This window comes from Cannabis sativa, chromosome X (assembly GCF_029168945.1).
Source record: "Cannabis sativa cultivar Pink pepper isolate KNU-18-1 chromosome X, ASM2916894v1, whole genome shotgun sequence".
Lineage (NCBI taxonomy): Eukaryota > Viridiplantae > Streptophyta > Magnoliopsida > Rosales > Cannabaceae > Cannabis > Cannabis sativa.
This window is the reverse complement of record NC_083610.1, coordinates 63,265,615-63,292,509: the sequence shown is the minus strand read 5'-3', so window position 1 is coordinate 63,292,509 and position 26,895 is coordinate 63,265,615. Positions and strand designations below refer to the sequence as shown.

At 36.4% G+C, this 26,895-nt stretch overlaps 1 protein-coding gene across 2 annotated transcripts; it reads right to left on the bottom strand.

The window, feature by feature from the left end:
• Positions 1-1,013: 1,013 nt before the first annotated feature.
• On the bottom strand, positions 1,014-26,083 carry LOC115711086 (protein MRG1). 2 transcript variants are annotated; one of them, XM_030639426.2, is made up of 10 exons: positions 25,670-26,083; positions 25,516-25,569; positions 25,347-25,360; positions 24,221-24,366; positions 23,710-23,756; positions 23,469-23,573; positions 10,548-10,627; positions 2,739-2,911; positions 1,794-1,878; positions 1,014-1,387 (listed from the first exon to the last, which is right to left on the bottom strand). In XM_030639426.2, exons 1-10 carry the CDS (start codon positions 25,805-25,807, stop codon positions 1,282-1,284), a joined length of 948 nt encoding a protein of 315 aa, XP_030495286.1. In that variant the 5' UTR covers positions 25,808-26,083; the 3' UTR covers positions 1,014-1,281. The 2 variants fall into 2 exon arrangements, with proteins under 2 accessions (XP_030495286.1, XP_030495293.1); XM_030639433.2 differs by having other exon boundaries at positions 25,322-25,360; positions 25,670-25,764.
• Between the last annotated feature and the right edge of the window lie 812 nt (positions 26,084-26,895).

Below are 26,895 nucleotides of genomic sequence, written 5' to 3'. Positions count from 1 at the left end.
GACGCTCGTAACGAAACTCTACTCAGAACTCATCTTTGATCTTAGGGAGAGTAATCATCCGACCCCTCAAGAGTGGTTTAGTAATGTCGAGTCTAACTCGAAATCGTAAAAACGGCCCCCATCCCTCGTTTAAAGAATCACCATACACTTCCAGAAATTCTCCAAGAATTAAGGCCAAAGATCTAGCAAGAGATCTAGACTTACTCAAAAATGGCAATCGATAAGCTTGCACCCAAAAAGGAGTATGAATCATAAGTTCAGGAGTCACATTAAGATGGATAGTTGGATCAAGAAGAGCAATGTGATGGTTTTAGAAATGCCAAGGCTCCTTTTCCAAAGCCCGAACTCGATCTCCTTCACAACTGAAACAGAGCAAAAACATATCAGAATGATGTTCTTTAATGTTAACTTTGAATCTTCCATCCCAATATTCAGCCATCTGTCGCTGAAACGTTGATGACCATACTTTTTTACTAGTAAGAACTCGAGCAATCAGAATGAATTCATTTGTGACTACAGAATCAGAACCATCATCAGTAATGGTCAGAATGGTACTTTCGTTTTCAGTAAGTGACATTGTGGATTTCATTTTGTCAAGTAGGGGATTCATGGATAACAAAGAGAAATAATGCAACAACAGAGAAGGATGATAAATATGACAGGCACGGTTGAGATTAGAAAATCAAGGGAAAGAGGAAGAACAAGGAAAGTGGGGATCAAAAAAATTGTAAATAACTAAAAACTGCCTCAGAGCATGAACATGGGCAGACACTCTTTCTCTTCTCATCAATAAACTTTCACGAGATTTACTATAGCTACAATGTGAACTGTCATAATGTAAATATATATATATAAATATTGGAAAAAAAAAAAAAACTTACGTTTTTGTGTGGAGAAGAGTGTCGTAGTAATTTAGAAACGTCCAACAAATTTTACGTCAACAGATAAACCTGACAGGAAAAAAAAAGCATGATAATACAACAATTCGCATCACATTTTTCCGACCAAACAACTAACGATGATAAGTTTGCCGCTATAGATTATAACTTTACAAGAGAATCATAGTTCATTCATCACCATAATTATCATCATTTGGGGGAACCGTAGAATTTCTAACAAAAAGTCACAGTGACACAAACCGAAAACTAAACAAGTCTGGTTCTGTTCTTTCTAACATTAGTACATAGTAATCTAGATAGTTAAAAACTAAACCACGTTTTGGTTTTCAAAACAACACATCATAACAATGTCTTTTCAATGAGTTGCAGTAGAAGCACAGATTTAGACTATGTCCTCTGGCTTGTCGGTACTGGAGTCAGTATCATCCGCGGCATCAGCAATGTAACAATCACTGCGGAAACACGCTCCTTGATTCATCCGTAGGTATCTGTATCACAAAATACATACATATATATATTTATAGGTATTAGTAAAGTGTAATGAGGAAATCCAAATAAACAGAAGAAACATAGATTATCCCAAATATAGATTACAAGTTGCACAACCACTGCCTAGACTAGACTATAGAGGGTCACAATGAACAAGGAAAATAAACACAATGTAAAGTTGTTTAAACTACATCACCTAAAAATGAATTTGTCAAAAATTAATCACAATTTATTTCTCATGGCTAGAGAAAAATAATAATAGTAATAGAATTCTTATTCAAAGAAAATAGATAAGATTCAAAAATCATTCGATTCAATTGTTGTCATTTAGAATATTGTGTATAGGACTTATAAAAAAAAAAGAAATAATTAGATATAAATCCAGTCAGGATGATAAATATATACTTGAGAAAATCATTAAAATTTTCAATCAACTCCACCAATGCCTCCTCTTCCATATTAGCATGATACAGTAGCTCGGGCATCAATACTGCAACATTACCAAAATAATCAATTAAATGTGTAAAAATATAGAGAACAAAAGCATCATCTCATGTAACAGATAATAAATTAAATAAGCATCACACAACTAGCTAAGCTAACAGAAAAAGAAAAAGAACATCTACATGCCCAATTATCCAGGTACAATAAGCATATGTTAGGACTTGGGATATTAAATAAAGAGAGTAATTGGCTAATTGTAGTAACTAGTAAGGGGAAGGTTGTACGGTTTGGGTAGAGTATATTGGAGAAAGAATTGAATGGAGAGGGGTATATTGAGCTTTGGCCACCTGGTTTCATTAATTGTTCTTATCACTATTACTATATCAGTAGTATTCAAACATAATGTGTTCAAAGTCATCAAACAATTGATTAATAAAATAATGCACGTTGTAGGGTGAATTAGATTCACAGCATCCCAAAACTTGCAGACTTCATACGTCAAAGAAAAACATAATCAGAACTTTGCAAACCACAAATATAACTTCTCAAAAATCTTGGAAGACTGCAAAATTTGATAGCGACCACTGATGTAGGTAAGCTATTTTGTGACCTTTTGAAGCTCAAGGCAACACACGCGTGTAATAAAATATTGTACCAACAACCCAGCCATTTGAACCAACACTTGCCAGTCAAAGTTCACAAGTGAAACATTAAAAACTGCACTGCAGATAAACAAGGCTAAATTGTTGTAAACAAGAAATCCTGCTTTTGTACGGGCAGGTCAAGGCAGGCCATTTTTCCTTTCATTGAGCCTTTAAATCCTACATATCCTAGAAATGTCAATATCATCAAGACACAAATATTATCTGATCTGTCAGAGAAACACAAAACATTTTAGAAGCATACCAAAAAGACGTAATAAATGTTCAGCTCCATATACATGTGACGGAGTGAGGTCATATGCTGCCATTGCTCTCTCATATTGTTGCCGCTCTTCGCTGTATAGAAGCCTCAATGGCAATGCTTTATCAAAGTAACATTGCAATCCTTTCATAATTTCGTGAACTGAATCGGCTGATCTGAATCCACAAGACAACATATGAAATGTTCTTTCCAGAGAAAAAATAACTTGGCGAAAACTATGTACAAGAACATTCATTTTAAATCAGATGGCTTACAGCACAAAAATTGATGCCAAAGTGTTGTAGAAAATTACCAATATGAAGAATAATAAATGGGCAACAAAATGATTTAAAACAGGCATCGAAAGAAAAAGGATATGCAAATCTACAAACTACTATCACTCAAAATATCAAGGACCCTTTGCTACCAAAGCAGCAAAAAATACTAAATATTTCTGCTCAATACCCATTGCTTGTTGCTCTCTGCAGTTTGGAGAGAAGATATCATGGTTTTATATATCAAAGCAAGTAATGAAGTGGGGCTGCTGGATGTTGTTAGAACTTGATCACTCTGTACCTAAACCATAAAAAGCAGTAAAATAAAGGTGTCCATGAATGGCAAAACATTTCTAAAAACTACACCCACGTGATTCCACAATCTCGACCATAGCTTTAGATTAACAACATTTTTATCTGATACTCTTCTTTATGTGGATAAAAGCAAATTTGTTAACAACATCAAATAATTTGTCTTATTTTTCTTCTGGGTTTTAAATTATTCCTTTGCCCTTTAATAATCTACATGTCCATTATTTGCTAGGCCAAATTGGTATCACAGTTGGTTTACAGCTACTGCTATGGCAGGTAATGATGGACTCTGCTGGTGATCAAGGTTTGGCAAAAACCCTCGAACTGTAGGGACTGACAAAGAAAAGGATGAGTCTGTAGGGCAAGAAAAGGATGATTGAAGCAAAAAAAGCTTGTACACGACAAAGTCATTCACCAATCAACTACATTAGAAAACGAAATTGTACACTCTACAAATGCAGGAAGGTAAGCCAAATAAAGAGCTCTTGGATGAATTTAACAAAATTATTCTTCATCTGAGAAATAGATGTCAAAATTAATGAAGATTAAATAATAATTTGTGGCCTTTCTTCGCAAGATTCAACAAGCACTTCAGCAACATCATGACGTACGATGGTGGTACTCTTACGCAAAGGAGGTCGAGACACCACTAAACCCCAAGAAGTTGAAGAAAAGAGCGTCGACAAACAAATTTCAAGACTCATCAAAAAGTCTAGATGCAAGAGGAAACTCAACGTCAGTAGGGAAGGAAAATTACTTTGATTTGGAGAAGCAGCTATATGGCTGTGATAGTACTAGTGTTCTAACAGTGTGATGCAAGCGATGAATGAGTCCTTGATTTGGGCTGTTCAGACCATAGGATTTGTTTGATACACACTAGAACAGGTACAGAGATGGAGAAGAAAGAATTATTGAGCTTTATTGAATTTCAGCTAGTTTCCAGGAAATTCGAGAAGCCTGGGATCACCCTGAGTTCAAGACTGCACAAAATAATTGTTTTCCCCCTCCCCCAATTACAGTTCCCACTATTATTTATAGACACCCTTAACAAAAACCATTAACTAATAACTAATATTTTGACAGCTCATTTATAATACGGTCACTTCAGCTAATCTTTTTATTCTTTATGCTATTATTTACTAATATTATTTAGAGCTTGTTTCTTAGGTCTCCTTGAATGAAAGAAATAGCAGGATTTTCAAAGGGCTGGAGAGATCAGCAGACTTTGTTTGCGAGAGAATTAAATTTTGGACAACCACATGGGTCTTTAAAACCAAACACTTTGAGGCTCTTTCTTTTCTAGACTTAAGTAAGGATTGGAGTGGTTTGTTGTAAAACTCGGGATTTCTTTCTTTTTGTTTGATTGGTCACTCAAAGTGCTAATTCAATGTATTGTTTTACATTTCTATGTACCACGGTTTTCTTCCGCCACAAGTGAGGCATTAATAATTTCGGGGGAGGCCTGTCAAGTGGTCTCCTTCTCTCTTTTCCAAAAAAAATAAGTGAACCTAATTGGTGGTGTATCAATACCCCGGGGGTGCACTTTCACCTTGTCCTCAAGGTGAAATTCAGGAAAGTTAGTGTTGATCTTCTACTTGATGAGGACCTCTAAGTCTTCCAAGCCATGTGTAGCTTGCTACCGCACTTGAAGAACTGCTTCTGGTCCAACTTGCAGCTCTAACTCAAGTGTCAAAGGAGGCAAAGTCGGGGATGAAAGGGTCGAGCCATGTGCTTTTTTTAGTTGCAAGATGTGGAAGACCGTGTGAATAGATGAGGAAGCTGGTAACTCAAGTCAATATGCTATTGTGCCTACCTTTTTTGTCACCTTAAAAGGGCCATAAAACTTTGCAGCAAGCTTCTCGAAGAGATGCTTGGCTAAAGACTGCTATCGGTAGAGACGAGGCTTGAGATAAACCAAGTCACCAACTTGAAACTCTTCATGGTGCCTGTGCTAATTAGCATTATGCTTCATTCGGTGTTGGGCTAGAAGGAGATGCATACGTAGATCATCAATGGTGGCATCACGATCAGCCAACAAGGTATCAATTGCCGACACATGGGAAGGTCTAGCAGGATAGCGAATCAAAAGTAGGGTATCTCTACCATACAAGGCTTGGAATGGAGTAAGCTTGGTGCTCGAATGGGGGGAAGTATTATACCAATATTCAGCCCAAACCAACCATTTAGCCCATTGCTTGGGTTTCTCATTAGCAAAACAACGAAAGTATGTCTCAAGAGTCCGATTCACCACTTCTGTTTGGTCGTCGATTTGTGGGTGGTAAGCGGTGCTGCGCTCGAGGGTTGTACCTTGCCATTTATGTAACTCACTCCAAAAATGGCTAGTAAAGATCCGATCACGGTCTGAAATAATGGACAAGGGTAAACCGTGTAGGCGGACTATCTTTTTAAGGAACACTTGAGCAACTGTTGTGGCTGTAAATGGATGTTTCAGGGTGACAAAATAGGCGTACTTGCTCAATCTATCCACCACCACCACGATGGTATCCCAACCTTCCGATCTAGGCAAATCTTCGATGAAATCTATGGAAAAATCATCCCAAACTTGAGCTAGCAAGGCAATGGGCTGTAAAAACCAGCTGGAGTAGTAGCTACATAAAATACTTATGTTGTTGACAAATGGTGCACTCCTATACAAATTTCAGCACATCTTTCCGTATTCCTACCCAAAAAACCTCAGGTTTTAACCATTGGTATGTTTTCATTTCCCCCGAATGCCCCCCATAGGAATGGTGTGAAATTCCGCTAGGATGATAGGACTCGAGGAAGAATTTTTGAGAACCACAATCCTACTATTACACAACAAACATCATCGTGTTAGTTTGGGTCCTCGAGTCAACAAACATGCTAGTGTTCCTTTTGAGTTAGTTCATTTTGATGTTTGGAGTCCTATTTGTCTCAATTTGAATTCAGGTATTTTGTTACTTTCGTGAATGATTATTCTCGTGTAACTTGGTTATATTTAATGAAAAATCGTTCTGATTTGTCTTTAATATGTTGTGCTTTTTGTGTTGAGATTCAAAACTAATTAAATATGTTTGTTTGTACTTTGCGAAGTGATAATGCCAAAGAGTACACACATGTTCAATTTCAATCTTATATGACCTCTAGTGGCATGCTTCATGAAACTTCTTATGTTGATACTGCACCTCAAAATGGTGTAGCAGAACGTAAAAACAAACACCTAGAAAATGCACTTGCCCTCTTGTTTCAAATGAAAGTTCCTAAACATTTTTGGGCCAATGCAGTTTCCACACCATGCTTTCTTATTAATCGCATGCCATCCTCTATAATTAATGGTGAGAACCTATTTAAAATTCTTTATCCCAGTAAGTCATTGTTTCCAGTTGCTACTCTAGTTTTTAGCAGAGTTTGTTTTGCTCGCGATGTCCGTCCACGTCACCGATTGAAGAGATCACATTTACATAAACACTCTCCTCATTCTTAGTCTCAGTTTTTGTTGACTTCTTTAAAGTCGTGATCGACATCCTTGTTTTTGGCATTGTCAACTTCTCCTACATTGTGTTTGGCTTCGTCATTGGCAGCGGTAGCATCTCAAAGGTGGTGCAACTCCTCAACAGAATCAGTTTCTGACTTTTTGATAATTACTTGTTCGGACATGTCAGGAATCTATAATTTGAAAGCTCAATTGAGCTTAAAGTTTGACATGAAGAATTTGAGAGTTGGAAAGAAAATCCTAGGGATGGAAAAAGGCAATCACTTAATTCTTGTCTCAAGAAATGTATATTGAAAACATGCTTGAATGGTTTAATAGTCTAATATGCAAGTAATTGTTTCCGCTACACCAAATATTTCACAAACCATGAGCATTGGGAGTAGGTACAATGCAAGGAGATTCCATAAAAATTCATTGAGAACCAATGAAATAGACTTTAGGCTAGTAAAAGTTACTAGTGATATCGATTTGGTTTACAAAATGTACCAAGGATAATAAGCACATTTAGATATGTCCACTCAAATTATGTTAAAAATCTTGATATGCAAAGGTTGCAAATTGCATAAGTTTTCACAATATGGATGTACTCTAAATTCGGAGTAACTTTTTAATGAATTGTTGCTTACCACTGTTGGCACAAATGTGGTGAAAAATGTTACCTACAAGTAGGAATAGCAGTATATACATGTAGAAAGTAACAATAGATTAATGTGATAATTTGGGTCTTATACATTTGATAAGAGACCCTTTAAATGAGCATATTGATAAGGCAAAAGAACCATCTTGCTGTTTCTTCAACAATTTCTATCTCTAGTAGATCCCTCAACAAGTTTCAACCACGCCAATTCTAGAAAGAAAGATAAGGCGATAATAATCAACAAGTCGAATGCCATGTAACTTCAACCTAACTTTTTAATGATTATGATAGGAATTTTCCTATCAAGATTAATTAATTGCAGAAAATAGAGAAAGAACGATAGTTTTTGGATAAAATGGCAGAATGCCTTTCATTAAAACCCAGGATTTTGAGAGCCTGGTTCTCTCCCAAAGTTACAAACTAAAACCAAATTCTTCACACCTTTTCCTTCACTATTGAGTCCTATATATAATAACAATACCCCTATTACAATTACACTTATACCCTTTTTATTATATCCCAATGCCTATTAATACCGGCCGCCCGAAAATCACCTTGTCCTCAAGGTGATGGAGTTCAACTTGTAACATCAGTAGGTGCGACCCGTAATGGCCCCTTGTCAAAGAACCGAGCCAACAATTGCAAGGTTTTCCAGCCAAGAGAGAGATGCCCCTCTGCAGCGAGTCGACCTCGATCAAAAACGAGCTGAGCAAGTTAATATTTCTTCCCTTTGTATGCAAAACAAGGTGAAAAACCGCCACTCCCACGCCATTGAATGGAGCTACCAAGTCAAGTTGAGAAGAAAAAAGAAGGGCCAGCCTTGAAGTTGTCAAAATCGGAGTGGTCCCAAAATGTATTGTCCTTCCCCTGTCCAAAACCCAAGAGACACACCGCCAAAATCGATAATTGTGTTTCACATGAAACAATTCAGGACCTTTTTCTTTTTTTCTTTTGGTGCTCTTGCCCAAAACCAGTAGAACAAAAGAGGTATAAGACAAAAAATTCCCATAAATGAAAATTAAAAACTTATCCCTTTGTGTATCACTTGGTACCCGTATAGTTTTGTGCACGCTGACTATGAACCCATTAACAAGCCTTTTCCAGCAAACTAAATCTTTGAACCGTAAATACATAGCCAACAAATAGAACCCAAAGACTCTGTTCTCATAACCCAATCCATTACGGGCAAGTATTAATACTTCGAGAAGCATCAAGTGTAAGTGGCTCTTGGAAAACAACTTCGAGGGAATACATATATTATCCCGTATGGCGTGTTTTCTTTAGTAATGCCATATATCTTTGTAGTCAAAGCACAAGGAACACCATAATTGGAAAACAAAAACTTGTTCGACGCTTTTGCCTAATACCGCTCATAATCGACAATTCCATATATCCTCACCCATATTACCAATCCACTTTGAAAACATGAAAGCAGCAAAAGTGTTAGCCATAAGCCTTATGCAATACCTTATGACCCAAATGGTGTTGTTTAAACTTGGCGATGAAGGATTCTCCCTCTTCTTTTCCGTTACCGACACCTTGCGTGTACAGAACCAATCGCACCTCCTTCTTGTAATACCCCAAGGGTGGAGACGTACTCGCTCCCCGATCCCAAAACCATAAACAATTGTCCTAATTGAATTATCGGGACTCGAGTAATATTTAATGGGCCTTCCTTCTTACTCGGATCCCATATAACCCAATGACCAAAAGCATAAAATGGGTCATCTCCTTGGGTTGATTTGGGCCTTAGGTAAGGTTTTGCGATCCAAATGCAAACATCTCCGTAACGAATGACCGTAGCCCCCCATGACTCGAAACGAAATCAAAGCACACGAGTGATGCCGACTTCTCCGGTTCTTCCGTCGATGATTGCGCGGCAAAAGTTTTCTCGGCGAGGCACAAGTCTTCTCCGACACTCGGCGAGCGGCCCCATTTCATGGTGTAAGGCCGTAACGTACTCGACCCAAAGTCGACATTAGAATTCGTTGTTGTTCTCGTCATTAATCCCGCATCGAAGGCTTGCCGGTTGTGCTTTCCACGATCAAAAAGCTTCGTGAGCCTCCATTGCCATAGGCAAAAGATGGCGTTCAAGTCGCGTCGCCTTCCCTTGCCAAGCTTGACGAATTTTTGGCGGAATATTCGGCCTCGCTTCTCCTTATACAACACCGCATCGTCTCCGCACTCGATGTCATCTCCAACCTCGGTAGTTCGATCTTCGTCTCTCGTGATGCAAGCTTCGTTGCTAGAATTACTTCGATGGCCGAATCTAATCTACTCCTTTTTCGAAAGCAACTTAGAATTAATCGAGGAAGATGATGTGTCCCTATTTACCGATCGAGGTTGAAACTCATCGACGGCAGCTTGCCATCATCAATGGAGGAAATCGAACCCTCTCGGTTCCGTCTGAGTCGAGTACAAAGAGCCATCCCCGTGCACGGTTCGAGGACGAATTTTGTTGCCGCGTGTTCGTCTCGTCTTCTCTTTTCCCCCGCAAAGAAACGGTTAACCGAGCCATCATTATCTCCGTAACCGCCGAATTTCGCTCGTGTCTCCGAAACCTCTTTTCCAACCGAGATCTAACGTCTGAAATCTCCTTCTGAATTTCTGAGCGGAAGGCCTCCATTCTTTCACCCAGTAGCTCCATACTAGTGTGCTTCTCGGGTCCCATGAACTTGTGCTCTGATACCATTTGATAGGAATTTTCCTATCAAGATTAATTAATTGCAGAAAATAGAGAAAGAACGATAGTTTTTGGATAAAATGGCAGAATGCCTTTCATTAAAACCCAGGATTTCGAGAGCCTGGTTCTCTCCCAAAGTTACAAACTAAAACCAAATTCTTCACACCTTTTCCTTCACTATTGAGTCCTATATATAATAACAATACCCCTATTACAATTACACTTATACCCTTTTTATTATATCCCAATGCCTATCAGATTATTATCCATTTAGATTAAATTCGAATGCCTACTCAACAAATGATGGAAAATATAATTGAATGCCATGTAATAGGAGATTGATTAAGTCCTGAACAAGGTAGAAAAACCTTGAAGATATATTGCTGAGGAGATAAAAGTAAACTGTCCAAACAGAACAAAAATAACTTACGGTTCTTTCTGTTCTGTTCTATGCTGTATATACCACTGAAATATTTCACTAACATTTGGATGCCGAGGAAGTCTAGGAAGCTGCAAAATAAATAAATAGATAAAATTAAAAAAAAAATAATAATCACTATATGCTCCTGGCATGTAAGAATAGCTATCTGTATGAAATTTTAATATCAGGCATGTGGCAGTTATTCCTCCATGTAAAGGTTGGTGAAAAATAAATTGTATTTCATTGAAAAGTAATACACCTATATACATACACAACTAGGAAAACTAATACAGGAAATTATATTAGGAAACTACAGGAAACTAAGCCTATATTCAAAAAAAAATATATAGGAAATGATACAATTAGGAAACTAAGCCTAAGCTAATTTAGGCAAGTCAACTAACACACAACTAATACATCCCCTCATGTTGAAGCATAGATATTGATCATATCCAACTTATTACAAAGATAATCAATTTGAACCTCATTCGAAACTTTTGTAAAAAGTCCCCTAATTGTTCACCAGTCTTCACATTCCTTGTAAAAATCAAGCCTAGTTAGATTTTTTCTCGAACAAAATAACAATCAATTTTAATGTGCTTAATTCGCTTATGAAACACAAGATTAGATACAATATAAAGAGCAGCTTGGTTGTCACACTACAATTTTGTTGGAGCTGAAGTTTAAGTTCAACTTCAATTAAGAGTTGATAAATCTACATGATTTGATACACATACTGTGCCATAACTCTATAATTTGATCCTACACTTTACCATAGTACAATATTTTGCTTCTTACTATTCCATGAAACCAAATTTCCTCCAACAAAGATACAATAACTTGAAGTAGATCTTTTATCCACTTTGGAACCTGCCGAATCTACATATGAGAAACATTCAATATCAAAGTGACCATGATTTGCATAGACAATGCACTGTCCAGGTGCACCTTTCAAGTAACACAAAATTTGCTTTAATGCTGCCCAATGACCAACAGCTGGAAATGACATAAACTGACTGACCAAACTAACTGTATGTGCAATATTAGAACGAGTCATTGTAAGATAATTCAATATCCCAACCAATCTTCGATATATCTCAGGATCTTCAAATAGTTTCCCCATCTCTTGTAAGGTGTATACTAGGAGTCATTAGAACATTACAAGGTTTTGCCCCAAAAATTCCTTTCTTATCTAATAGCTCAAGAGCATATTTTCTTTGATATAAGAAGATACTCTTTTTACTCTTTGTAACTTCCACCCCCAGAAAATACTTTAGCACTCCAAGTCTTTTGTGTGAAACTGAGATGATTCAAAGACTTAAGAGATAAGATTCTCATAGTATCACTTCCAGTTATAACAATGTCATCCACATATACAACTAAAGATTTTGATTGTTTGTAAAACATAGAATGATCAGATTTTTTTTTTTTTTTTGCAAACCAAAAATTTCAACAACCAGACTAAATTATCCGAACCAGGCTCGGAGGCTCTGTTTCAAACCATATAATGATTTTCGAAAGACGACAAACACGCCTTATATCCCCCTAAGCAACAAACCCTAAAGGTTGCTCCATATATACTTCCTCCTGAAGATCACCATGAAAGAGAAAAGAAAGAAAGCGAATACCTAAGAATGAACACCCAAACACGAAGAAGGCAAAAAATACAAAATTACAACCTGAGACAGAAGCGAGTAGGCTTAGAAGAACCGAGAAAAGAACTGAAAAAAAGAACGTTGTCGAAGATGCCATCACACGCGCCTCCACGCGCTGGCACATAGGGATGTGCGCAGAAGCTTCACGCGGCGCGTAAGCCCCACGCGCAGAGATTCCGGTGACTAATCTTTGGGGTTTTTGAGATCGGAGGCTAGGTAAGTTGTCTGAGTGGGCGGTGAGAGTAGAAAATTACTCCAAAGGGGTTTTACAAAAGAGAACCCCTTAAGAAAAGAAAAACTCCAACTATAAACCCTAATTTTGTAACAGCCCAAATTTCGAATTTCGAATCTAAAGTGGCTCTAATCACATGTAGAGAATGGTAAAGAGAATTGTGTGTTGTATTAATATATATTGATATACAAAGCTAGAAGACTAAATGGAAAACTAATAAATACAAATAGGAAACGACTAAATACAATTTACTCTAATATTTTACAATTAATAATCTAACAATTACTTTATACAATAGGGATTTATCTTACAAACAAAATCTCCATAACCATTTCATAACAAAAGCTTTGTTCCTTATCTCCAAATTACCAATGCCTAGACCAACTTAAAGTCTGGGTTGGCACACTATTTCCAAGCCACCCAATGTTCTCATCTAAACAAGTTCCCTCATTCCCAAAAGAAGTCTAGCATCATCTACTCTAGTATTGTAAATTCATGCATGTCGTGCAAGCCTGGTCCATAATTATCTATGCTTCTCAAAATACGGTCGTGTCGTGCCGTTGCACAAAAAAATGTAGGTCGTGTCGTTGCACAGAAAAATGCATGTCCTGCCGTGTCGTGCCAATATTTTTCAAGGGTAGGCCTGTCACAGCCCGTAGGCATGGTATTTTCGTGGCGTGCTTGGATTCGTGTCGTGCTTTGCTCGTGCTAGCCCGTATTTCTTAAATAGGCTAGCCTGTTCTCATATCTGGGCTCGAATTCGTGCTTTACTTATTCATATTTTTGTTTTTACAATTACTAAACTATATATATTTTTTAGCTTTAGTTATATTTATATAACTTTTCAACGATATTTTATAGATAATCATATACAAAAATGATTAATATTATTAGAATTTGAATATTTAACTATAAATACTCAAATTTTGATATTACTCTAAAATAAATTCATATATAATTTTAGTTTTACATGTTTTAATTATAAAAGTATAATATTTAGTATTATATTTAAGTTTTATTGTTATTATAACTTAATTATAATTGATAAATACATCTATTATTATTAATAATAATAAATTTTAGTATTTTTTAATATATCGTGCAGTGTTTTTCGGACTTGTCGCGTACTGTGCCTTTCGGGCTAGTTTATTCGTACTTACGTATCGTGCCTTTCGTGCTTAAGCATATTTTTCGTGTCGCGTCATGCCCAAATTTATATTTTTTTCGTGTCTAATCGTGCCGTGTCAAAAGGTCTAACACGTATTTACAGCACTAACCTACTCTAATAGATTTATAACCGTTTTAGGCGCTCTAAAAAGTGACAAATAATAACTGGTCAATGAGGATAAGATTGCTTGAAAGAAGTCAATCTCCAATCTTTAGATAGGTAAGCGATTAGACTGGAAAATTTGGCAATCACTAGCTCCCAAAATAATCTTTCTTGGATTTTCTCCTAGGGTCAACCCTAAATATTTCAAAGGCCACTGTCCCACCTTGCATCCAATGGTAAAAGACTCGTAACATGTCAAGCAAGATCTGCATAAGGCTATCATTGTCTACCAAAAATATTGTATCATCTACAAAATGAAGGTGACACACTCTAAACAATTTTTTTCCCACGAAGAAACGCTTGAATATAGGCAATTCACTAGCTTTGTCTATAATCCTCCCAAGTACAACTAGAACAATAGTAAACTGAAAAGAGGATAAAAGATCACCCTCTTTCAGCCCCCTAGAACTGTGAAACTTGCCTCTTGGCCTCCCAATGATTATTCTAAGGAGACTAAAGATGAGCATCCTTTCATCCATCTTTTCCACTTCGATCTAAATTCCTTGTTCTCAAGCACCATATCCAATAAGTCCTACTCCACGTAGTCATATGCTTTTTCAAAATCAATCTTAAACACTAAACCACTTTTTCCTTTGCTTCAATATTCCTCCACGGCCTCATTTGCCACCAATACCAAGTTTAAAATCTGCCTATACAAAAGAAAAGAAACCTACGTTTAAGAGATTGAGTCAACCACCACACCTCTGATTGTTAAGGATAAGACTTTAGATATTATCTTAAACAAGCTACTGATCAAGTTGAAGGGTCTATAACAAATATGCATTTCTTTGGTATAAGGAAAATATATGTTTCATCTGCATTGACCTGGATAACACTATCTTCTCAAAATCCCCTAAAAACTTCCATTAAATCTTCCTTAATCACTTCCTAGTTTGATTGATACACTGACATTGTGATACCATGTCGTCCAATTTATCCCCATCGCATTCAAAGAACGCTTGTCTAACCTCCTCCTCATAAGGTATATTCTAAATGAGTAGCTATAAGATGGAATTCTCTTTCATTCAATTGCTTCAATTTCAACGTTTTGTTTCTCGAAGAATTTATATAGCATGGCTTACAATTGAATTGTCATCGTTTTCAATTCTAGACATAAAAGTTTTTGCTTTCCTTGCACTGTAGAAAAGCTTGAAATTGGCATCTTCTTCTTTAGCCCATTTGCATTTTAATTTCTATCTGTAGAAAATAGTGAATCGAATTATCTGTGTATTTCATAGAATAGTACATATTTATATACAAAGCTAGGAGACTAGGAAATAGAAAACTACCAACAAAATAGGAAACTACTAAATACAAGTTACCCTAATTCTTTTACACCTAATATACAGCTAATTCTCTAACACTCCCCCTCAAGCTGGAGCATAGATGTTAATCATGCCCAGCTTGTTACAAAGATAGTCAATCCGCACCCCATTCAAAGCTTTTGTAAAAATATTTCCTAGTTGTTCTCCGGTTTTCACATATCCTGTGGAGATCAGACCTTGTTGAATTTTCTCACGAACAAAATGACAATCGATCTCAATGTGCTTAGTTCGCTCGTGGAATACGGGATTCGAGGCAATATGAAGAGCAGCTTGATTATCACACCATAATTTTTGCCGGAATAAGTCTTAAACCCGAATTCACTAAAAGTCGATAAATCCATATTACCTCACACACCTGACCGGGCCATAGCTCTATATTCCGATTCAAAGATCGGATCTAGTATACAACATTTTGTTTCTTACTCTTCCAAGAAACCGATTGCCACCAACAAATACACAATATCCCGAAGTGGATCGTCTATCTACCTTGAGCCTCGCCCAACTCGCATCGAAAAACACTCAATCCGGGTATGTCCATGATCCTTGTAAACTATACCGTCCCGGTGCTCCTTTTAAGTAACATAAAATTTGTTCTAATGCCGCCCAATGATGAATTGTTGGGGAAGACATGAAATCGACCGATAACACTAATCCGGAAATGCAATATCTCGGACGAGTCACGCTTAAATAATTCAACTTTCCAACTAACTCGCGATATTTCTCGTGATCTTCAAATGGTTTCCCATCACGTGTAAGATGCACAACCGGATTCATTGGAGCATTGCAAGGTTTTGATCCCAATTTTCCCCGTCTCGCTTAGCAAATCAAGTACATACTTTTCGATTGCAAAAATACCTCGTTTACTCCGAATAACTTCAATCCCCAAGAAATACTCGAGTTCCCCTAAATCTTTCGTGTTAAACTCGGTGTGAATGAAAGACTTATGGATGAGATGCCTTCGCATCATTTCCGCAATAACGATGTCATCAACATACACCACTAACAAAATGATACCAACAAATTGATCTTTTATAAAACACGTAATGATCCGACTTACTTTTCAACAAACCAAACTTCTCAACAAACTCGACTAAATTTACCAAACCAAGCACGAGGGCTTTGTTTCAATCCATATAAAGATTTGCGAAGATGACAAACTCGCTCTAACTCCCCCGAGCAACAAACCCGTGAGGTTGCTCCATATATACTTCTTCCTCAAGATCTCCATGAAGAAAAGCATTTTTAATATCAAGCCGATGCAAAGGCCAATGATGAGTAGCCGCCATGGAAATGAACAAATAATCGTATGTGAGTTTAGCAAATGTGGAGAAAAAGTATCACAATAGTCCACTCCATAGGCTCGAGCATAACCCTTGGCAACAAGACGGCCTTTAAGCGAGCAACTCGTGCCGTCCGGATTGAATTTAACCGTGAACACCCATTTACACCCGATGGCCTCGTTTTCCGAAGGTAAATCAACCAAGACCCAAGTACCATTCGCAACCAAAGCATTCATCTCTTCTATCATTGCAAAGAAGCCAACCAGATGAGACATCGCTTCTCGAACAAGCTTTAGGAATAGTGATAGAATCAAGAGAAGCAATAAAAGAACAAGAAGAAGAGGAGAGATGATTATAAGACACAAAAGAAGTAATAGGAAAAGTACATTGACGTTTACCTTTACGTAGTGCAATGGGAAGATCATCTGAGATGTCCAGATCTGATGACGAAGATGCAGTAAGGACATGAAACAGAGGTGGAGGAGGGGGGCGCCCGGTGTACACTATAGAGGCCGAGGGAGGGTGGAGGTGGCAGAGGTGGTGGAGGTGGTGGAGGTGTAGACATTGTGGGGGTGACGACCGAGGCAGGTGTGAAGGAACAAGAGACCCGTCGTAACATGGAGCAGGCGCATGTGATGTGACAGAATAAACCAACAAATCATCATCCTCCCCCGACTAGTGTAAATAGTGGAAGATGAAAAATAAGGTGTATTTTCTATAAAAGTAACATCAATAAAACAAGATATTTGTCGAGATCGTGACAAGAACACCTATACCCTTTCCGAAGACGAGAATAACCAAGAAAGACACACTTTAGTGCCTCAGTGGTCTAATTTGGTGACGTATGGACTGGACATCGCGAGCAAAACAAACACTACCAAATACTCGGAAAGTAACCGGAAATAATGACTTATTAGGAAAAAGAATTTTAAATGGAATTTCACCATTAAGAATGTACAGGTATGCGATTAATAAGAAAGCATGCCGTGGAAACCGCATCTACGCCCAAAAAGGTTTAGGACTTTCATTTGAAACAAGAGAGCACGTGCAAGCTTCAAGAAGATGTCCGTTTTTACGTTCGCAACACCATTCCGAGGTGCCGCCGTATCAACACAAGAAGTTTCATGAAGCATGCCATTAGAGGTCATATAAGATTGAAATTGAGCGTACATGTACTCTTTGCATTATCACTTCTCAAAGTACGAATAGATACATTAAATCGAGTTTGAATCTCAAAGACAAAAAGCACAGAATATAGAAAACAACTCAGAACGATTTTTCATTAAATATAACCAAGTTAAACGAGAATAATCATCCACAAAAGTAACAAAATACCTAAATCCAGGTTAAGACAAAATAGGAGAAGGACCCCAAACATCAGAATGAACTAACTCAAAAGGAACACTAGCACGTTTATTGACACGTGGACTCAAACTAACACGATGATGTTTGGCAACCGACATGACTCACATTCTAACGAAGATAAACTACTATATCGGGGACACAGCTTTCGAGCAAAGGAAGGATGGATGACCTAAACGACAATGAGCCTCAAAAGCGAAGCAACACTCGAACAAGCAATAAGAGGTTGGCAAGTGGGTCAAGAACATACAAGCCACCGCATTCATGTCCTTTACCAATAATCTTCTTCGTCATAAGATCCCGAAACAAACAATGATCGTGAAAGAATGAGATGCAACAATTTAGATTACGAGTGAGTCGACTAATGTAAAGCAAATTAAAGGACAAATCGTAAATGTAAGACCGATGATAAAGATAGCATAGGCGTAGGAATAATAAAGGCGTGCATCCAAGAAACGTACGCCGTTGACCCATCACCTAAGGTGACAATGTATGGGACCGTGAGACCGAAAAGTGGAAAAGAGACGGAATTACTCGTCATATGATCCGTGGCACCGCAATCAATGACCCATTTCGAGGATTTGGAAAGAAGGCATGCATTGTAGTTACCCGAATCAAAGAATCGCAAAGTGATTTAAGAAGATGAAGACTTAAGTGTTTCCCGATACTCGAGAACTTGGCAAATTCATCGCAGTAAATAAGGACCGATTTGTCGTATGCATCACTAGTTGCTTGCAATATTGCGCAGTGTTGTTGTCGATTCTTAAATTGTAACTTCCTACACTCAAACTTGGTGTGGCCTCGGTTTCTTACAATAATTGCACATGATGCTCCTGCACTCTGTGCTGCTATCGTGTCCTCGTGAATTACCTCATTTAAATCCACTTGGAGTAGAGTTTCTTTCGGTGCAATTATTACGACTCACCAAGTGCGCTATTAAGCAGGAGTGGAAGAGGTAGTCTCTCGTGCGAAGAACACGAGTAAACACATCTTGTAAAAGAGGAGACATCGTAACCGTAGAGAACTCGTGACTTTGCAGAGTCACGTATGAGAGTCCCGCAAGAAAACTCATAATACCCATCCGTTCACGTTGGCGCTCGTTGAACTTTTACATCGTGACTAAAGGGTAATAGCACATTAAGTTCTTCATATGTTTTCTTGAAAGCCATAAAATAATTCATAAGAGACTTATCTTGTTTTTCCGCGCGATAAAAGCTTTGCAAACATCATATATGCGAGAGATGTTGTCTTTTCCCGTAATACAAAAACTCCAAGTAACCCATTAGTTCTTTAACCAATTCACAATGATTAATCAAACTAATTACCTCATTATCGATAGAATTTCGAATTTCAAGGAACAAGCGAGCATCCTCACTGAGCCATATTTTCCTTGAATCGTTTGTTTCTTCGTGAGGATCGCGCCGTTGATCATCTTTGTCAATACTCCTCAAATACGCCGAATCGTCTTACTCCATTCCAAATAATTCGAACCAATCAATTCTATGGTCCGTGATTTTAGACATCACGGAACCACATCGAAACAACGATCGACTTCGAATCCGATTTTATCTCCGCCATAACTTTCGAAACCAAAAAATCGACAAAAAAGGAAGAGAACAAACTCAAAGGAATAGATACCCAAACACAAAGAAGACAAAAGTATCAAACCACAAAATGCGAAGAACCGCCGAAAACCGAAGCAAGGAGGACGAGAAAGGAGCAGAGTGGACTCGGCGTCGACCGACACCGAGAAGACGCCTGACGCGCCCTCACGCGCCGCGCGCGTGGGACGCCGGGCGAAGGACGGGATGACGACGCGGGCCCCACGCGCGTGGGAATCCGGACGCCGGACGCGGGTTTTGCGTCCCACGGGGCAAGCCTCCTATGTGGGCGGTGAGAAAAATGGTCACTCCAAATGGGTTTTCGAAAAACAACCCTAAACTCAAACCCTAATATTTTTTTTTTTTTTTTTTTTTTTTTTTCGTAACCCTAATTTCGAATTTCGAATTTTGAATCACAATGCTTCGATACCATGTAAAAATAAGAATCGAATTATCTGTGTATTTCATAGAATAGTACATATTTATATACAAAGCTAGGAGACTAGGAAATAGGAAACTACCAACAAAATAGGAAACTACTAAATACAAGTTACCCTAATTCTTTTACACCTAATATACAGCTAATTCTCTAACACTATCATATCCCTCTCCTCCTCAAATACCATTTGTTGTCATTCTTTCTTAAATTTGCTTATTTCCGTTTGTGAATTCTAGTTGCCCCTTTCCTCCATTCTATCCAACGAAGACAATTTTCTATTTAAAGTTTTCTTTTAACATTTGTTTACTCCCAAACTCCTGTTGACTCCACACTAGTCCCATTTTCATCTCCACATAGCATTAGTTAAGCATAGGTGAGAAAATTCATATCAACGGTATCTTTGTTCATGTTGATGAGTCCACCACATATGGAACCAATCTTTCCAAGCACTTTCATGCTCCGCAAGTTCAAGAGAATACATTCCTCTCCTATCCACTCACACTGGCCCTCCAAGCACTCATTCACCATTCAATTTTCAATAGTCCATGGAGCCAATCTCACCATGGTTACTGGCATCCATTTTAACGTTCCAATCTCCTCTCCCCCTCGTTATTGCTCTCCGTAAAAAAACTCTATAATCAAATAAAGGAATGGTCTCATAGTTCTTTTCACTTTCCCTTTTATCCAATATTGTATGACTTGCCATGGGATGTGGATATCCAATCTAAACATTAGCGCGACTTAGCTCCAATGTTATTGTTGCTTGCTTCAAGATAAGCTTTTATTCCTAAATTGTGAAATTTTCTATTGATCTTGAGGGGTCCAAAGTTGAAATGCTCCCACTCTCCATTGTTGTGCCTGATGGCCCTAATGCCTTCACCACGCTTCCCCAGGTCTGTAAGCTAATGGCCCTCCTCTCACCCGGTTGAGCAGCCTCTGCCTTGTCGCCAGATTAATCAACCACTGCTTTGCTTTTCTTTCTTCCCATGAGGCCACTTAGGCACTCAATCATTCCTTTCCACGGCGCAGCTTGCCCTTTCTCTGGTATAATCATATTCTTTGTAAAGTTATTCTCAATACAAATAGTTTCAGAAAAATTCCTCTGGTGAGTTGTTTTTGAAGAAACACTCAAATATTTTGTCTTTATTGCTCCTCAGTTTGTTGCAACTCCTCCATGGAATCTAAGAGCCACGACAGTAATTTCTCCATGGAGCATCGATTGAGCCTGACAGCGTGGTCTCTCACAAATCCTAATTGAGCCTACATCTTTTGTTAGAGTCAAGGATTATATAAAATGGCATCCAAGCCATTTTGCTGTTATCTCTAAACATGTACATTGTTTAGCTTGTAAGTATTCATGGAATTTTGGTTGCTGCATTCTCTTATTCAGATAGATCTCCTTAGGCCTAAAGCTAGAGTTAACCTTCGATAAAAATTCCCAACATCCCAGTCTACTTGAGTTCTTATTTTGACAACTCGCAGGAGGATTTCGTTTCATTGTATTACTTCTAGCGTGACCTAGGGCATTGGTTCTTCCATTTTGTTGTTCTGCATTTGGTCTCGTCATTTGTTTCATCACATTCACCCATGATCTGGAATTATCACCCCCGTAACCTCCTCCACTCGCTCCTTCTACTTGTCATAAGACAACCCTAAATTCCTCCTAACTATACTAGAAAGACATCGTACTAGTTCCTTCCAACCCCTCGCCTGCCTTTTTCTTCGGAATAATCACCATATATATCCTATTGTTTTTTAGAAGAAACAGCTAGGTAAACACTCCCTCTTGTTTTTGAAACTCTCTAAAAAACAATTGATCGAACTATTAAGAAACGATCTCTTGAAAATTGCTCTCATTACAGCCTCCTTTTTCTACATTTCTTCCATAACTTTGATAAACACCTTATGTGATGTTCGAAAACTCCAATATATATGGTTATCCTAATCAGATTGCGTACCAGGCGATTTTTTCAAACCAAAACTAGTGGGATAACAGCCAGTTTTCTTCCCAAAACCAGTGGGGTTTTGTTGAATTCCACGACCAGAAGGGTCGTGGAACCCCCTAACGTGCATGGGAACTTCTCAGAAAGAAGAGAGAGAAGAGTATTATGATGTACTTGAAAGGTGCACGTGGACATCGTACTATATATGTGAATCATGGATACTATTACATTGAGTTTTTTTCATATGCAGATTGGCAGGTTCTAAAATAGATAGATGATTCACTTAAGGTTATTATGTATTTGTTGGAGAGAATTCGGTCTCATGGAAAAGTGAGAAGTAAAATGTTGTGAGACAATGTAATGCAAAGTTAGAATATAAGGCAATGGCACAGTTTGTGTGAGATAATAAGGATATATCAACTCTTGATTGAATTGGGACTTATAACAAAACTAGAAAAATTGTGGTGTGAGTGTGAAAACGAGGTTGTTCTTCATATTGCATCTAATCCTATTTTTCATGAGCAAACGAAGAACATTGAAAGTGAATTGTTCAAGTTGATTTCTATAGGATATGTGAAGGCTAGAAAATAACTAGGGGACATCTTCAAGAAAGTTTAAATGTGGTTCGAGTTTATTATCTTTGTAATAAGTTGTGCATGATTAATATTAATGCTCCAACCAAAGAGCATTAGCTATAAAGTAAATATTTTTTTTTAAAACTAGGATCTCTACCTAATCCTACAATATTTGGGGACCTGAAAACCTTAGCAATTGCTATATAGGTGCTTAAGAGGGACTTGAACCTCAAAACTTGTGGGAGCAAACCAAATGCCTGACCATTTGAGCTAACCCTCTTGGGTGTTGTAAGTTATATATAATCAATTAGTTTTATTCTAGTTTCCCAATTATGTATAAATCCTAAGATAGGTACTTAGTTTTGCATATAAATATACCACTCTTTCCAATAAAACTAATGGGAAAGAATTATTTTTCCACCTCAGTTAACAAGATCATTGTCTAATGATTTCTACTTTTATGTTTTGTTAGTTTACTTGATTCCTATTGGTGAGCTAGTTAGTTGGGGTTGTTAGTCCTAGCCTATACATAATAAGTCTTGGCATTAGGAGAAGACTATTATAATTGTTGGGCTTCTCTGTAGAGTTTCCAAGCATTCACAAAAAACTTGGGTTGTAAGGGGCATTTGGTTGGGGTAATAGAATGGAAATGAATGGAATAAAAACTATTTTTATTTTATTTCTTTGTTTGGTTGCTTTATAAAACATTGGAATGACATTCTAATGGAATGATTATGTTATCATTTTGATGGAATGGCAATTCTATCCAAAAGTCATTCCAATGCACAAATAAAAACAATTTAATAATTTCTCGATTAATTTTTTTACTCATTAAATTTAATTCCACTCCATTCTATTTTTTTTTTTATTCTCATTTCTCTTTACCAGTTTTTGTTAATCCTAAACAAACGCACCTTAACTTTTGTTCTGAGTTTCTATTGTCAATAAAGTTTTTCATTCTCCTTACCTCTACAAATATACCATTTACAAAATAAATAAAAATACATATATATAAATATAGTCTGAATAAAAGACAGGACTAGAAAAGGATCAATACCATGAATGTACCCAAAATGCATATAGAAATGAAAACAGAAAGAAGAAACGTCCAAAAAAAAGAAAAAAAATCCACAATTGAAGAGCCATCCCATTCCTCAAAACCATACGATGGTAAGATAGAATAATCACCTTTCCCATACAAGTAATAAATTCACAATCATCAACCAGATGCTTCCTCAGTCCCAATGGTATTTGAATTTTTGCACACATTTCCATTGTTATGTTAATGTTTTCCTACAATTAATATACGGCTTAATACAATCACCATTGCATAAAGTCAAGAACAGAACTAGAAAATCAGAGGTAGTTATGCTCATAATCAAAGTATAAATAGTTTATACATAGTACCAAATACCAATAGATGGCATACCATGAAGCGACGGTCATCACTTTTTCTTTTCTTGCCACTAGCAAGCACTGCAAAATTTCATGAAATAGTTTATAGAAATTAAGAAAACCAAAATGCTGCTTAGAACTCTAATACCCAATATCAGCTAAAAGCAAGAGTATATGAAGCAACATGAGATTTTGTACTGTTTGTATTGAAATAAATAAGTTAGCATCAGATAGTGACGATGACTAAGAGATTTACATACTGAAATTAACTTTATGTTAATCCAACTCAATCTAAACCAATGAATAATCAACTATTGACACTTAACACCATAATATGTCAGGCACTAAGCTACTGGGGATTTTGGCTTGGACCAGCTAAAAACATCTTAAACATGTTATCAAATATAAGCAAATGAAAAGATCATATCCGGTTCAAGGGGAAAAAAATTAGAACAAGCAACAATTATTTCCCCAGTTATGCACCTATGTAGAAACTGATAAAAATCAACAACATTAAAAAGTATTCATGAATGAAGAAACCCAACCATTGGTACTTTTTTCCTTAAAATTTGATGAGCGTGCTAACTCTGTACTCTTGTGTATTCCTTGTTTCTTATTTATGGCAAGGTGCTTCTGCACATTCTCCTCAGTGTATGTCATCAAACGATCTGTAGTTACCCACTCATCCCATCTGTCCAAAATTCCATATTGGATAGAAAAATTAAAAACATCAAGAATATATAACTAAAAGAATTAACCATGAAAAGTCAAAAGAAGCTGAAGATATTTCATCATATCAAATGAGCATCTTCACCATGCCAAAATTAATTAACTACTAATGACACTTAGATTATTTGATACATTTAAAATGTTCAAACATAGTAAATATGTTACAAACCAGATCACAAATGAAAATATGTCCAACTTAATATCTGAAATGCAAACTCATGACACTGCAAGAGTCGTTACTTCAGGTAGGGATATATACAAATAAATAACCTCTTACATATTTTGTGAAGAATCATGTTAGGTGCCTAAATATTTCTTACAGTAACAATCAGGAAAACCCAGTTACCCAAGAAAGAAACACAGCTTTAGCAATAATCAGGGGATAGAAATTAGTTTAGGGATTACTTTCAAGGAGCATCACCGCACGTAAACTCTGATGGTATTGGAGAAACCACCTACTCTCCACACACTGAAATCACAATTAGAAAATTCCTCACACCCACACACACAAAACACTACTTACTAATATAATATTATAATAACCTTCAGCCCATTCCCTGTTCCACAGGTTACATACTAGTAGTATAATAAATATAATAATAATAAAAAAAAAAACTCTTTTTCCTATTCTGTAGCTCCATAACAGTATAACATCCTTTTTCATATTCTATACCCGCCTGAAAATAGGTCACTTATGAGTGTTACGTCTCACATGTGTGTTGAGGATAGGGGGCCTAACAAATCATTAGCTGATAATAAATTTTTGTTGCTACCCATACAGAAAATTTGAATGAACACTTTGCATCAACAATAATCAAGGCCCTGTTAGTTGTTTGCAAGTTCAAGACCATCAAAAATCCAACAACATGATCTTCGTATCAGAGTTGAAAAAGCTTTCAGCAAAATAAAGCAGGTACCTTAAGAGGAAGATTTTGTACTTACTTTTTGCTCCAACCCTGAAAAGCACAAGATTATGCAATTAAGATAGCATAACGGTACACGATTTATCATACTAATATTATTACTTTCCCTAGAAGCATATCAAAAGAGAAATTAATAAATAACACAAAAAAATATGGCATATGTGTTGGTTAGTATAATTACTACTTACATGGTAATGAACATAAAAGTCCCAATTGTTGAGGTAACCCACAATTTTTAAGACCTTAGACAAAAGCATAAGTGAGTGAAATAGAAGTATTAGGACACTGTTAGAGTAAGTAAGATTAAGAAGCAAAATTATAAGAGACGAAACAAAAATGGACCTTGGCTGCGTAATAGTAGTGACCACAAGAGACGAGGACCATTTCCCCTACAGAATAGGGGGATGAATCGGCGTCTTCCTGTTTCAGCTTTTGGGTATCGGAAGAATCAGTAAGCCCAGTGTTGTTGGAGCTTCCCATTGATAACCCAAAACACAACCGAGTATACTAGATTTGATGAATAATGAGTTGAAAGCGGAAACAAAACTAGCTGGGGTTTCTGTAACCAGAACCAGAAGAATTTCCCTTCCTTAATAGAACCACACCAAGAAGATGATTTCTTCCCTCAATTCTAATAAAATTAGAGGTATTCGCAGTGTAGGTGGTGTTTGTTGTAATTTTTTTTTTCAAATCAAATTGTATATGTAGTTTTATAATTTCTCAAACTAGAACTGCAGTGTAAAATTTTAAAACTATAAAATGAGCGATTTTTACTATCATCATTATTACATTATAATAAAAATTTAAAATTAAATAACAAAATTTTAATAATACAAATAAAAAAAAATTATTAAAATTTTAATATCATAACATATATTAATTATTAATTTTTTTTTTTTGAAACATCAATACATTATATTGAATTATATATATATTATATATATTTATTCTTATATGAAAAAAATAATAAAAATTAGTAACTTTGTAATGTTGGAAATTGTTGTGCTCTAATAGAAATATCAAATCAACAATATTACAACTCAATAACAAATAATACAAAAGACAAAATCACGTATTAAATAATGTTACACCACTAAAAAAATCTATCTATATATAATATAAAGGAAAGCACAAAATAAATTTAGGTGGCATCTTAGATTTTTTTTATTCTATTTTTAAAATTTTGTGAATTTTTCTATTTTGTTTAGAAAAGAACTATAAAATACATGGAACTAAATGTCCCACATTGTTTATAAAGTACGTAGGCTTCATCCATGTAGCTAATAAATATTATTCTTTTCATGCCATATTAATTCATCTAAAAGTACTTTTATTTATGAGTGATTGATTAATTTATTACCCTATGAGTTTTTATTATTTTATTTTTAAGGTCTTATAATTTTTTATTTTTCATCTAATATACATTTTATTTTTTATATTTTTAAAAATAATTATTTAATAAATATTTATTTTATAAGTTTTTTATAATTGATGTAATATATAATAATATACAACTTATTATGAGTTAATTTTATTTTAAGATTTTATATATATAATTCTATATTTTT

Excerpts from the sequence above, each read along its gene's own strand:
- LOC115711086 (XM_030639426.2), bottom strand. The coding sequence starts at position 25,807 with ATGGGAAGCTCCAACAACACTGGGCTTACTGATTCTTCCGATACCCAA. Across the intron at positions 23,757-24,220 it reads TAAGGAAAAAAGTACCAATG|TGCTTGCTAGTGGCAAGAAA; the intron begins GTTGGGTTTCTT and ends GAAATTTTGCAG. Across the intron at positions 2,912-10,547 it reads AGAACAGAACAGAAAGAACC|ATCAGCCGATTCAGTTCACG; the intron begins GTAAGTTATTTT and ends TTGTGGATTCAG.